Source organism: Chanodichthys erythropterus, chromosome 16, assembly GCF_024489055.1.
Source record: "Chanodichthys erythropterus isolate Z2021 chromosome 16, ASM2448905v1, whole genome shotgun sequence".
Classification (NCBI taxonomy): Eukaryota; Metazoa; Chordata; class Actinopteri; order Cypriniformes; family Xenocyprididae; genus Chanodichthys; species Chanodichthys erythropterus.
Window position 1 is genome coordinate 13,874,722 of NC_090236.1, and position 14,353 is coordinate 13,889,074.

At 36.4% G+C, this 14,353-nt stretch overlaps 1 protein-coding gene across 2 annotated transcripts; it reads left to right on the forward strand.

Moving 5' to 3' along the window:
* The first annotated feature begins 7,460 nt into the window (after positions 1-7,460).
* LOC137003644 (uncharacterized) lies at positions 7,461-13,567 on the forward strand. 2 transcript variants are annotated; one of them, XM_067363857.1, is made up of 7 exons: positions 7,461-7,502; positions 8,823-8,935; positions 9,639-9,667; positions 9,800-9,863; positions 12,168-12,302; positions 12,416-12,510; positions 12,755-13,567. In XM_067363857.1, the coding sequence occupies exons 2-7, from the start codon at positions 8,830-8,832 to the stop codon at positions 13,061-13,063; spliced, it is 738 nt and encodes a 245-aa protein (XP_067219958.1). In that variant the 5' UTR covers positions 7,461-7,502; positions 8,823-8,829; the 3' UTR covers positions 13,064-13,567. The 2 variants fall into 2 exon arrangements, with proteins under 2 accessions (XP_067219958.1, XP_067219959.1); XM_067363858.1 differs by lacking the exons at positions 7,461-7,502; positions 8,823-8,935 and adding an exon at positions 9,296-9,547.
* The last annotated feature ends 786 nt before the right edge of the window (positions 13,568-14,353 follow it).

Sequence of the window (14,353 nt, forward strand, 5' to 3'; positions counted from 1 at the left end):
AATAAATAAAAAATGATATACTTTTCAACCATAAATGCTCGTCTTGCACTGCTCTGTGATTACGTAATCAGAGTTATTTTGACTGAAGAAAGAAAGACGAACATCTTGGATGACATGGGGGTGAGTAAATTATCAGGAAATTTTCATTCTGAAGTGAACTAATCCTTTAAATCTCCCATTATTACTCCCATCCTTAAGAAACCAGGGACTGATCCATCCAATCTACATGATTACCCTCCGATTTCAAATTTGCCCTTCATCTCTAAAATCCTGGAAAGCCTGTATTTTCAATCCGGCTTCCGTCACCACCCCAGTTCAGAGACCGCTCTTATTAAAATCACTAACGATCTGTTGTTTTCAGCTGACTCTGGTTTATTAATCACACTTGACGTTCTCTGACCATTTTGATGCATAAGATACTCCTTGAAAGGTTAGTTTCTATTGGGATCACTGGTCCTGGTTTATATCATATCATTCTGGTCGCACTCAGTTCGTCCAACTTAATCATTTTCGATCAAGATCATCAACAGTTACTACCGGTGTTCCTCAGGGCTCTGTTTTGGGCCCGCTTCTATTCATTATCTACTTACTCCCTCTTGGTCACATTTTCAGGCAATATGGTAAATCAGTTTCACTGCTATGCTGATGACACCCCTGGCTCTTTTCCTACACCTTCTTTGTCCAGCTGTGTAGCTGAAATTAAAGACTGGCTTCAGATAAATCAATAGCGATAAAACCGAGAGGCACAAGATCTACTCTGACCAAATCTGATTGTTTTTGTGTGGATATTGATCAACGCACAATTTGTCCTTCCCCGCAGGTTAAGAGTTTGGGTAGCACACTTTCCTTTGAAGCTCATATTAATAATATTACGCATACTGCATACTTTCACCTGTGTAATATTAATCATCTGTCCTTCTCTCACAATGAACAACACTGCAATCCTCATCCATGCACTGCTGCAACGCTCGTCTTCTTTCCAAACTTCTCTCTAAACTTCAGTAGGTTCAGAACTCTGTGGCTTGTGTGCACATTTCACCAATTCTCCAGCGACTACACTGGCTTCCAATGAAGCATTGCACTGATTTCAAAATTCTGCTTCTCACATTCAAGGCACTTCACAATCTCGCTCCTCCGTACCATACGGATCTTCTTCATATTTATAGCCCTCCACTCTCACTCTCTCTCGTGTCACCACGTATTACCTTTTTAAATTTTTCATTCCATGGCTTCCATGGAATTAATAATAATAATGATATATTTTATAACACCTTACAAGCAAAAAAACTTACAGTTTGTTCAGTTCTCTAACACTAAGTGTGAGAAACTACCTTCACAAACACCGCTAATTATTTTCAAATGTTCCCAAGTGTAATACATTAGTAAAGGTAAGAGAGCACTTGGACTCTAAAGATAAATCGTTAGTCTTAATCAATAAAGCATTGTTTTGTTCCACATGAACCAGTGGATCTGTAACATACCTGATGATCTTGAGCTCACAGATGAAGGAAATTCAGACATAAACAGATGCTGCACTCCATAAATAGCAAATGTGTTTATGTATATAAAAGCACATGAATCGGTTATTATTCACTGCAGTTATTATGTAAAAACATGCAGAATTACAACTACACTATCGTTCACATTGTTTTGGGCTGGGTACGATTTTTTAATGTTTTGAAAGAAGACTTTTCTGCTCACCTAGGCTGCATTTATTTGATAAAAAAATACAGTAAAAACAGTAAAATTGTGAAAAAATATTACAATTCAGTATAGCTTTTTTTCTATGTGAATATATAGTAAAGTGTAATTTATATTCTGTGATCAAAGCTGAATTTTCAGCATCATTACTCCAGTCCATGATGATTTGCTGCTCAAGAGACATTTATGATTATTATCAATGTTGAAAACAGTTCATATATTTGTGGAGCATTTTATTTTTCAGCATTTGTTGATGAATAGAAAGTTCATTTATTTGAAAGAGAAATCTTTTGTGATATTATAAATGTATTTACTGTCACTTTTGATAAATGTAATGCATCTTTACTGAATATAAGTATTGACCCCAAACTTTGTATTTGTATTTACTTCAGTCACATTTATGAATTGCATTAGATGCAAAACATCTAAGCAAGTTCCTTGGAGGACACTTAACAAGCAAAACAATTGACAAAAAGACATATGTTTAGTCTGAGATGATGAAACAGTAGATCTATTGCTAAAAGTCAGTGTTGTGACACTTTGTGGTTCACTAAAACACCAACTGATTAAAAGCTATCAAGCAAAAATGATGAATAATAGCGACATAAGTGAAGAGAAAAGATCCTGCAGCATTTGAGTGTAACTGAAGTGTTTAAATCTGGAGAAAGACCATCATAACACACAAGATGTGTCTCTCATACAGCCGTACCTCCGCTCCAAACTGGCTCCTTGTCCTTGCCAAAGATCACAGAGCTTTACAACCCATCTGCGCAGTCTTGTGTCCTGGGACGAGGTCTGGTTTATTGAGCGCTCAGCTTGTGTCCTCTGTGATGAACAGAAAACAGTGTCATTTCTCACAGTGAATAAAGCGCTGCTGTAGTTTGTGTATTTAGAGCATGCGGAAGCCCAGGGCGACGTTAGCCCACTTTCTTACCCTCCACTAAACACTGGCAGGAGCTCAGAAAGGCCTCAAACACCTTCAAGACTCGAGATCATTTGTTCATGCTTCAGGTCGCTGTTAGTGTGAGACTGATCGCTCAGGTGCGCATGAGAGCGTCTGCTTCTCAACCCTGAAATAGATTTGAAATGATTTCAGTCAGAGATATATTACTGTTCAAATGTTTGGGGTCATTCTGCAGTATGTGGAAAAAATTATACTTTCTCACTCAGTATTTCTGTCTTGTTCTTACTGGAAATTAAAAACATTTTGAGTAAAATGTATGACGGTTTCTATAAAAATATGAAGCCGATTTCAACATTGATAATAATCATAAATGTTTCTTGAGCATCAAATCATCATATTAGAATGATTTCTGAAGGATCATGTGACACTGAAGACTGGAGTAATGATGCTGAAAATTCTGCTTTGATCACAGGAAAAAATTACATTTTATACATTACTGTATTTTTGATCAAACAACTGCAGCCTTAGTAAGCAGAAGAGAAAAAAAACTGAACTAAAGCTGCACTCAGTAACTTTTTAAGGTTAAAAATGATCCAAAACCAATTTTTAAACAAGTACATAACCAGCCAGTGTTCAAAACTCTCTTCTTACCTTAGCCCGATTCACAACCGTAAGCTTGTAATGTTTTCTAATTCGAGTGGTACTGGTAGGTTTCCGCGGGAAATTCGAGCACGCATGCAGCCGTTCGTCTTTGCGTCATTACGTCACGCCTGATGTGAAGAGGCAAAACTTTAAAGAGTATGTGTTTAACAGAGCTGTGACACGATCAATTAAGCTGTTCTTAATCTCAAACCTTTTCACATGTCCGGGTTTCTCGAAGCGGAAGTCGTCATAGTTGGGTAAAATTCTATGGAACTGAATGAGAGAATAGAGGGTGCATGTGACGTCATCGTCGACCGTTATGACTGCGGTCACGCCCACTGAGTGGCTAGACTGAGCGGCAGCATTGGTTTTCAGCGTGAATGCTGCGAAAAACAAACAAAACACATCCAAAACGGGAAAGAGATTGACTGTACAAATAGATTTGACACAAAATTTGAGGTATATTTTTAGACTGCCAAAAGTTACAGAAAAAAGAAGCAAATGAATCGATATCGTCCTATATTATTGTTATATATTGTGTTGACAACTCATCAATTAAATATTTACCATCTTATATTCTGCATAACTGGGTGTTTTTAAATGAACACTGACAAAAACTATACAAGTTTTACGGCTGGATGATATGACATATCTATATTGTATTTATATAAAGCGTTATATTTCCCCAGCGTGAAAACCAGGCACATCAGGAAACACGACTCCTGGCTGCATGTCAATATCCATGGATTATGTTTCTTTGACATGTCATAAGGAACACTTTCGAGCCCAACCTTTAGTGTAATCGTTTGTTTTACTCGCGTTTTCGCAGTTTCCTCTATTAAATCCAGTCAGGCAGTTAGCTTCTTCTGCCACTCAGTCCAGCTGAGGGAGCGCGTTCCGGCGGGAAAGTGACGTCTACATTAAATATATTTTTTTGTGTCCCTATTTTCTCAAATAGCAAAATAGAAATTCAACAACTGTGTTTTAACAACTTTCAAAAAGAGGTAAAATTAGAGTGAGATTGATAAGAAAGATGACAACTTTACTGTGTTAAACACCCTCACAGCAGTGTTAACTAGTTTTTTGGTAATTTTATTAAAAGGTAATACAATACCAAGTGTTATAAATGTACATACATTTAAAAAAAAATTTAAATATAAAAAACTTTGCAAGATTTACGATGTTGATGACCGTTAAAACGTGTCAGTATAAGTGAAACAGACCGGGGCTAGTTGTCACACAAGTGACAATCCTTATCAATAAGTCTAGATATCAGAAACTATCAGGGTTTAAAGGATTAGTTCACTTTCTAATTAAAATTTCCTGATAATTTACCCACCCCCATGTCATCCAAGATGTTCATGTCTTTCTTTCTTCATTCAAAAAGAAATGAAGGTTTTTAAGGAAAACATTCCAGTATTTTTCTCCATATAGTGGACTTCAATGAAGCCCAAACGGTTGAAGGTAAAAAATTACAGTTTCAGTGCAGCTTCAAAGCATTTTACATGATCCCAGACGAGGAATAAGTCTTATCTAGAGAAACCATCGCTCATTTTCTAAAAAAAAAAATAAAAATTATATACGTTTTAACCATAAATGCTCATCTTGAACTAGCTCTCTTCTTCTTCTCTATTAGAATTCCAGCAGTGTAGACACTGCTAAGTTTATTATTGCCCTCCACAGGTCAAAGTTTGAACTAATTGTTATATACTTGCACTAGCATATTGAATATGACAATTTAGCTCAAACTTTGACCTGTGGAGGGCAGTAATACACTTTGAAGCAGTACTTCCGCCTACGTCACGCGTGACCTTTCCAACATGATTACGTAATGCGTGGAGCATCACAGAGCAGTGCAAGACGAGCATTTGTGCTTAAAAAGTGTATTTTTAGAAAATGTTTTCTCTAGATGAGACTCTTATTCCTCGTCTGGGATCATGTAGAGCTCTTTGAAGCTGCACTGAAACTGACATTTGGACCTTCAACCCGTTGAACCCCAGTGAAGTCCACTATATGGAGAACAATCCTGGAATGTTTTCATCAAAAACATTAATTTCTTTTCCACTGAAGAAAGAAAGACATGAACATCTTGGATGACATAAGGGTGAGGAAATTATCAGGAAATTTTAATTTGAAAGTGAACTAATCCTTTAAGTCAGAAGTTCATAAATAAACTCTTAAAAATAAACCCTCACGGATAAACATAAAAAAGAAGCCCCAGATGATTCCTTACTATTAGTATTAATTTTTTAAGCGGTGTGATAGTAATGTTTCAGGATCAGATCAGCTGGAGTTATACTGAATGAACACTGTTCGGATGAGAATATCTGTGAATGTTCCTTGTTCTTCATGGAAAGACCCGCTGAAGGTTTCCTTGCGGCATAAACCCGTTTGCATCACCTGAATGCACCGAGAATTAACATGATCAGACAGTAAAAGCACGTCTCTGACAGCGAGGACTCGTTCTGTGCAGGGAAAGGTCACATAGAAACGCCATTTCCACTTCTGCGAAATATGAAATACTGTCTCACCCTCTTAAACAACATTTAATGAGAGCAGACAGCTGAGAGCATCTGTCTCGCCTTCTAACCGCGATGAAATCAGCCATGAAGGAGAGAAAGAGAGACTTCACATCGGTCATGATGCAACTATTGCCAAAGAGCAAATATGATATGAACCCTACAGAACTTCACTATCACCACCAAAACAATCCTGTAATGGGTTCATATACACAAACAGAACCAGCTCTGCTTTTCAGCTCATGTTCTGTTATATTTTAGTAACCATTTTCTGCTGCTACAGACGAGATCAACAGTCAAATTCAGGTCAGATTTGTTGATCTGTAGATTTAATGCTTCACGAGGACTTACAGCGTCCTCTAGTGGTTGTCTCTTGATCTTTTACACAGATTTTAAAGGTATAGTTTCACCTAAAAATGAACATTCTGTCATCATTTACTCACCCTCAAGTTGTTCCAAATCTGAATTTCTTTCTTCTGCTGAACAAACAATAAGATATTTTGAAAAATGTTGGTAACCAAACAGTTGTGGGACCCAGTTTTTATTAATTTTCTATATTAACACGTCACAATATTCCTTATTTAAGTAATGCTGTATTTGGGGGGCCTGAAAACGCAAAACTTTGAAAGCAAGTTTTTGAAAATGATTTCCAAGTGGCCGTTCAAACAGGACATGTTGTTGTGTTTTAAAGGGGTCCTATAATGCCTCTTTCACAAGATGTAATATCAGTCTCTGGTGTCTCCAGAATGTGTCTGTAAAGTTTCAGCTCAAAATCCCCCACAGATCATTTATTATAGCTTGTCAAATTCGCCCCTATTTGGGTTTAAGCAAAAACACGCCGTTTTTGTGTGTGTCCCTTTAAATGCAAATGAGCTGGAGCTTTCCAGAAGAGGGCGGAGCTTTAACAGCTCAACAACAACAAAGCTGGAGAATCTCACGCAGACAAAATGAGGAAAGTGTTCAGCCTTACATTGTTCAAACTGATGGAGAGACTCAGGAAGAAGTTACAACTTTTAGACGTTTCTGAATGGTTAGTGGATAAATTGATGTAGTTGCTGTGGAGTTGATTCAACTCATCCACTAGCATGTGCCGTCATGTTCATCTTTTGTGTTGAATTGACCCTCGTTTGTGAAGCAGTCCGGCGTAAAATGACGGCATGACAACAACACTCGACTACAACAACTCTTCCTTTTCTCTAAAGCAGCACAACATGGCCCCGCCCCCTTTGTTGTGTGTTCTCAGGGGCGGGGTTTATGTAAATTTTAGGATTTGTGATGTCACCAATCCGGGAAGAAGCTCATTGTAGTTCCTACCAGCCATTAAAAAAGCGATTTCTGTTAAAGAAAATATCTCCCTTTTGCAGATGTTGTTTATGCTCAAACAGCAACATTACACACTAACTAAAGTAAAAAAAAAGTTAAATCATAATCAAGCACCCCTTTAAACTAAATGAAAATGAGAAATGCTGCCGTCTGTGATGCATGTTTCAGATGCTGCTGTAATGCACAGACTCCTGACAGGCAGCCGTCACCTCCTACATAAACCACATTTCATCCCAGGGAATTATCAGTGTCCTGTAATGGCACGCTTTGTTTTTTTTCATTCTGCTGCACCTGTGCATGTCTGTCACGTGTGTGAGTGTGTGTGTGTGTGTGTGTGTGTGCATGGATCAGTGCTCTCACACCGCCGTTCTCTCTGGCTGTCCTCCTCGGGTCTCCTGCTCACCTCCATGCAGGTAAGCCGCAATGTTACAGAGGTCAAAGGTGATGTCCAACGAGGTGTTTGTGTGATTCTTACTGCTTTCTGAATGGAAACTGACTGAGAAACATTTGCATAGAGATTTTCTGAACTGAATTGATTTGAATAATGACACTATTGTCTTTTTAGAGCTGCTTTTAGAGCAGAATTGAATTCTGTTTGCATCATTTTCCTGTTTAATACAGTTAAGTTGCTTTGACTCAGTCTGTATTGTATAAAGAGTTATAGAAATAAAGCTGATTTGACACTTTACAGTATGGCTGTTAACAAGAATACTTCTGAAGCATTAGTTAATGTCTACATCAAAATTAAAAGTTGTATCTTTTAATTAACAATGTATTCGTATTAACTAATGTTGGCAAAGATTAATAAATTCTTTCACAGATGTATTGCTCATTGCTGGTCAATGTTAATGTTAAATAATATGACCTTATTCTAAAGTGTCATCAGAATTACAGTGTTTTTTGACACTAAATTTAATAAATTGGTCCTTAAATGTTTAAGGTTTCTACACCTACAGTTTTTCCAGTTGTCCGCAATATTATAAAAAAATATTTTTTAGGGATATATTAGTTCTCAAGAGACTGATTACTTCAATTAAATATTATTTAATTAAAAATATTCAAAGTAATATTTAATATTAAAATAAATACTATAATAATATTGTAATAAATATTTAAATATTATTTAATTTTACAATTAAATATTTTAGAGCATAGCCTAATTAAAAAAAGAGTTCCAATTTGATAAATCACTATCTTTAAATGTAAATCTATTAAAATTTTCTATGGAATCACTGGATATTTTTCCACAATGCATGAAGCTTAAACACAGAAATACACTGTTGCATTAATGTTAAAAACTCTGCAAGATGATTACATTGAAATGCAATGTATCTTCATTTCTTTTATGGTGTCTGTGTTTTATTGCTCTTTATATAAATTTTAATATATAAGTATGTCCATCTTCATCCTCATACATTCAGTACACACTGTATATAGGGTGATATAGACTATATAACAAATCTCAACTGCTTGATTATTTATATATCAAGCATAAAGATATTATAAACATTATCATCATGATTTTCTCACAATGTGTATTGTGAAAAGCACCATGTATATATATATATATATATATATATATATATTTTTTTTTTTTTTTTTTTTTTATATTTATATATTTTTAAAAATATTTGAACATTTATAATACTTTGCATTTTAATAATGTCTGTGTATCCAGTAATATTTTCCTCATCTGGATATCTAGTTTTATGCACCTTTTCTCTCTCTATCAGGTGAGCTATGGATGAAAGCACCTTTGAGACATTTGAGGAAGAGCTTGGTAAACCACTGCAAGACGTTCCTCCGAACAAACCTATCAGACAAGTGCGAACCGGAAGCAGAGCAGGTACAAATGAGCACAAAGATGAGCAAATGCAACCAAGCAGAGAAGTGATTTGTGCATGTTTCTACTTTATATTTCTGTTTCAAACATGAATATAAAGCCTCAGGAATCAAGATGTCTTGGAAACAAAGCGTTCGTTCTAAATTAAGATCAGGGCATGAACACTATTTGTGGTGTTAAAGTGAACAGTGAGTCTAATAATACGACACAACAGCCTTGACAGACACGGGAAACACGACACCGTCCAACTGCTGATGTGACCTGCTCCTCAAAGAACAATTTTACTGAGGCATATCAATTTTTATAGAATAAAGGGGCGGGGCCTGGTTGAGTTTTGGTAAGGGGCAGGACATTTCCCAAACACCAATCACAACACACTGCTCCAGCCGACCAATCAGAGCACATTGTGCTTTTCAGAAGGAGGGGCTTCATAGAGACAGGAACTAAACAGAGCGTTACTGACAGACTGGGAAGAGAGGAGCTGCAACAATGGAGAATATGAGGAGAATAATCAACCTGTTCTAGTAGAGAACAAAACAACATCAAGACTTTGAAAAAGGGTGTAAAAGTTCTTCTTTAAATGTTTCTCACTGATTAAAGTTAACCGATGAACAGGTTAACTCACTGTAGAATTTTTAATCATTAAAATTACTGAAATGTACTGTGATATGTTTGTCATGTCATTCTGATCTGTTGTTGTTTATAGAGATGTACGCTCAGAGGAGGGTGCGAGAGGTGAGTCTGATATCACATGACAGCTGGAGATCACGGGGCCACATTCATGGCCTGTTTAAGGCCAAACCATTTGAGCATGACCTCTAACACAGACATTTACAGTTCCATTAATAATCCTTCTGTGTCCTACAGGAAGCTCCAATCGTGCAGCAAGTCCCGAAGATGACTCCACGGGAACATCCGCTCTCCAGCGGCAGTATGTCGACCCTAATCACCTGCAAAGCAAATATATATAGCAAAGTTGATCAATGCAAACATTTCGTGAGCGAACACAAAGTTTCTTGGGGGAAGGAATAGTTTTGTGAGAAAATAATTGAAATTTAATGCAAAGTTTATCAGGGGAATGTAAATATTTTGCGAGGGAATGCAAAATTTCTCAAGGGAAGGAATAGTTTTGCAAAAAAAAGCATTAAAATATAACGCAAAGTTTTTCAGGGGAACATAAATGTTTTATATTTTAATTATTATTAGTTTAATTATTTATATAATTCATATTTTTAACAGATATGAAGGAGGAGCAGTTAAATGTGATGGGAGGGAAAATTATATTTATCTTGCTTTCTTTTACAAAACTTTTGCATTCCTCTGAGAAATTTGTGTTGCCGTGTAAAAACTCGCAAAAGCTCTGGAATCTAGTTTTTCCTCCTACTACTTCATATATTTCCATCAGAAAAGTTTTGTAAAGGGGGACGGAATAGTTTTGTGAAAATAAGCATTGAAATGTAACGCAAAATTTATCAGGGGAGCACAAATATTTTGCAAGCGACGCAAAGTTTCTCGGGGGAAGGAATAGTTTTGCGAGAAAAAGAATTGAAATATAACCAAAAATTTATCAGGAGAATGTAAATATTTTGCAAGCGAATGCAAAGTTTAACAGGGGATGGAACAGTCTTGCGAAAAAGCATTGAAATATAACTTAAAATTTATCAGGTGAACACAAATAATTTGTGAGCGAATGCAAAGTTTCTTGGGGGAAGGAATAGTTTTGCGAGAAAAAGAACTGAAATTTAACACAAAGTTTATCAGGGGAATGTAAATATTTTGCGAGGGAATGCAAAATTTCTTGAGGGATGGAATAGTCTTGCAAAAAAAAGCATTAAAATATAACAACGTTTATCAGGGGAACGCAATATTTTGCGAGCGAACGCAAAGTTTCTCGGGGAAGGAATAGTTTTGTGAGAAAAATAATTGAAATATAACCCAAAATTTATCAGGTGAACATAAATATTTTGCAAGCGAACGCAAAGTTTCTTGAGGGACAGAATAGTTTTGAGAGAAAAAGAATTGAAATTTAACAAAGTTTATGAGGGGAACGCAAATATTTTGCAAGCGAACACAAAGTTTAACAGGGGATGGAATAGTCTTGCGAAAAAAGCATTGAAATATAACTTAAAATTTATCAGGTGAACACAAATAATTTGCAAGCGAATGCAAAGTTTAACAGGCGATGGAATCGTTTTGCGAGAAAAAGAATTGACATTTAACGCAAAGTTTAACAGGATGGAACAGTCTTGCGAAAAAAGCATTGAAATATAACTTAAAACTTATCAGGTGAACGCAAATATTTTGCGAGCGAATGCAAAGTTTCTTGTGGGATGGAATAGTTTTGAGAGAAAAGCATTAAAATATAACAGTTTATCAGGTGAACGCAAATAATTTGCAAGCGAATGCAAAGTTTAACAGGCGATGGAATCGTTTTGCGAGAAAAAGAATTGACATTTAACGCAAAGTTTAACAGGATGGAACAGTCTTGCGAAAAAAGCATTGAAATATAACTTAAAACTTATCAGGTGAACGCAAATATTTTGCGAGCAAACGCAAAGTTTCTTGTGGGATGGAATAGTTTTGCAAAAAAAAGCATTAAAATATAACAAAGTTTATCAGGGGAACGCAATATTTTGCGAGAAAACGCAAAGTTTCTCGGGGAAGGAATAGTTTTGTGAGAAAAATAATTGAAATATAACCCAAAGTGTATCAAAGAAACGTAAATATTTTGCGAGAAAAAGTATTGAAATTTAACGCAAAGTTTATCAGGTGAACACAAATAATTTGCGAGCGAATGCAAAGTTTCTCGGTGGATGGAATAGTTTTGCAAAAAAAGCACTGAAACAACCAAAAGTTTATCAGGGGATCATAAATATTTTGTGAGCAAACGCAAAGTTTCTTGCGGGGCAGAAAAGTTTTGTGAGAAAAAGCATTGAAATATAAAATTTTATCAGGGAACACAAATATTTTGCAAGCAAATGCAAAGTTTCCCAGGGTATGGAACAGTTTCGTGAGGAAAAGCATTGTTTATCAGGTGAATGCAAATATTTTGCGAGAGAAAGTGAAAGTTTTGCGAGGGAAAGCAAAAGCATTGAAATTAACTTTTTCCTTCCATCTCATTTTTATTTCATCCCCATGTGCCCTTAGGCGCTCCATAATATTAGCATGTTACTAGCTCAAATGAAATGTACTTATGTGTTTGATCATGCATCTATTGTTCTGTTCGTCTGTTCAGCGTCGTTACGTAAAGCTCTGTCCATCCAGAATCTGACCCAGATCGAGACGCCGTGGGAGGGTGTGACGCTGAACAGGTGTCTGATCATCGCCATAACCATCCTGCTGCTGAGCTCCGGCTTACAAAGAATACACGGCAAGTGTCAACTACAGGTCCAAATAATCTCATCTGGGGCTCAAATAACTTCTGAAAACGACAAATCTAGATGTCGGATCAAAATGATCGACAGATGTTTTCTCCTCTCGCAGAGGCCGTCAGAGGCCGTAAGGATGTGAGTGAAGAGCTCACGGAGGTACATGAGAGACACACTCTGGTGAAAAGAGGGAAAATAACACCACATGAGGTGAGAACAAAAACAAACGCAAGGCCTGTAAAGGTAAAGATTAAAAAATAGACTCTTTAATTCACATCTGTGTATTTATTTGGTGAGCTAGACAGTAATAGTCAGGTTAATATACAGTTAGCTGATCTTTAATGATTATCCATTAAATAATTTGAATAGAAATACAGTACAGATTTCACTGCAGAGGTCACAGTACAATATCTATAAAAATGCTAATCATTCATCTCTGAATTGATACTCTTAGCCGGACACTTCCCTATGGGACATGTTGTTCTGGTGGATGGATGATGATGATGATGAAGGCTCTGGCAAGAGAAGAGTTTCCAGGGGCCTCAGACACCGGGCCCTTCCGAACCCCAGGCTCCTGAAGAAGAGAGAGACTAAATTCCCTGAGCGCCGAGCAAGAGGAAGACGACAAGTGGACGAGATTAAAGAGAGACTGACAAGACAGAAAGAAAAAGAGATGAAAGTCAAGAAAAAGGAAGAGGAAGAAAAGGAGAAGGACATAGAGAAGGTGAAGAAAGTAAAGAAACCTGTGAAAGAGAGAAAGTAGGGATGCATAGATGCCAGTAAGGAAATGCGGATGTGCTTCATTGTCATGAAAATGTCAATCTTAATGCTGCTTTTTATTAGAAAAATATTTCTTTTAATTATAGGGTGAAATCTAGGATTCCCTTTCATATCCACGCATTATGACCTGGACTGATGATAAACTGTATAATTTGGTGCTTTCTGTTTTTGCTTTGTAAAATATTGATGGTCCAACCATTAACCCCTTCCCTTTAGCACCTTTGAAACGTCTGCTAGCAAAACTCATCATCATCATCATATTAAGTTTCAGACAGCACTGAAATAATTCATTACTTTGTTGTGAGATCAATAAGTTAAAGTAATAAGCATAAATATTACATAGGTTCTTTTGGATGTTTAAGTCTATATTGTGCAAAAGTAAAGCTTTTTTAAAACGTAAACAGTGTTTTTCTCTTGAGCTCTTTTTAAAGTTGCGTAAAACCACTTCCTTTTTATATGTTCTCCTAACAATATTGTTTCTGGTGTTTAAGTCAATCATTACTAGTACTAGTGAGCTGTTACTTTACTAAGCCTTCAAAGTGATTCATGCTTGCTGGAAACCAAAACAAGCACCAAAATCCCATGAGCTTCAAACACCTTATCAAACACCAAAGAGAATGTATGGAAGGCCAAAAGGGCCAAAAACATGTGAATTTTAACACATCACCATGTAAAATACATGTATTTCACATGTTAATTATGAGTTGTTTGCATGTGAAAAATCAATGCATTGATAAATATGCGTACTCATCACATATTTAGCGTGTGAAATACAGGTTAAATACATGTGAAATTTGCATTATTTACGTGTTGTTGACATGGTCAATTTCAAGTGTTTTTGGCCCTTTTGGCCTTCCATAAGAATGACGCCTTGTCCTAATTAGATGCACTGCGATAAGATTACAGAATATTTCTGTCCACACCAGACGCGACGTGACAGACACGATAGTCAATTAAACATCACAGCCAATCAGAAGAGCGCGTGGGCGGGCTCTCTTGGCAAGCTCCTGGCACATAATTAAATTCACGAATATTACACCATTTTTAACATGATTGAAAATGTATACGGAGTTACTGAAACCATCTTTGTCATAGAAAACACCTGTATGTTCACAATGAGTTAACAGTTTGAACGTATTGTTTTATTTATTTTGAAGATCTGAGGTGAATTGTCCATGATGCTTCCAGTACGACTATAAAAGACACAAAATGGTATTCAAACTCACATTAGACGGTTTTGACATTAAAGCACATAAACAGTACCCAAGATTAT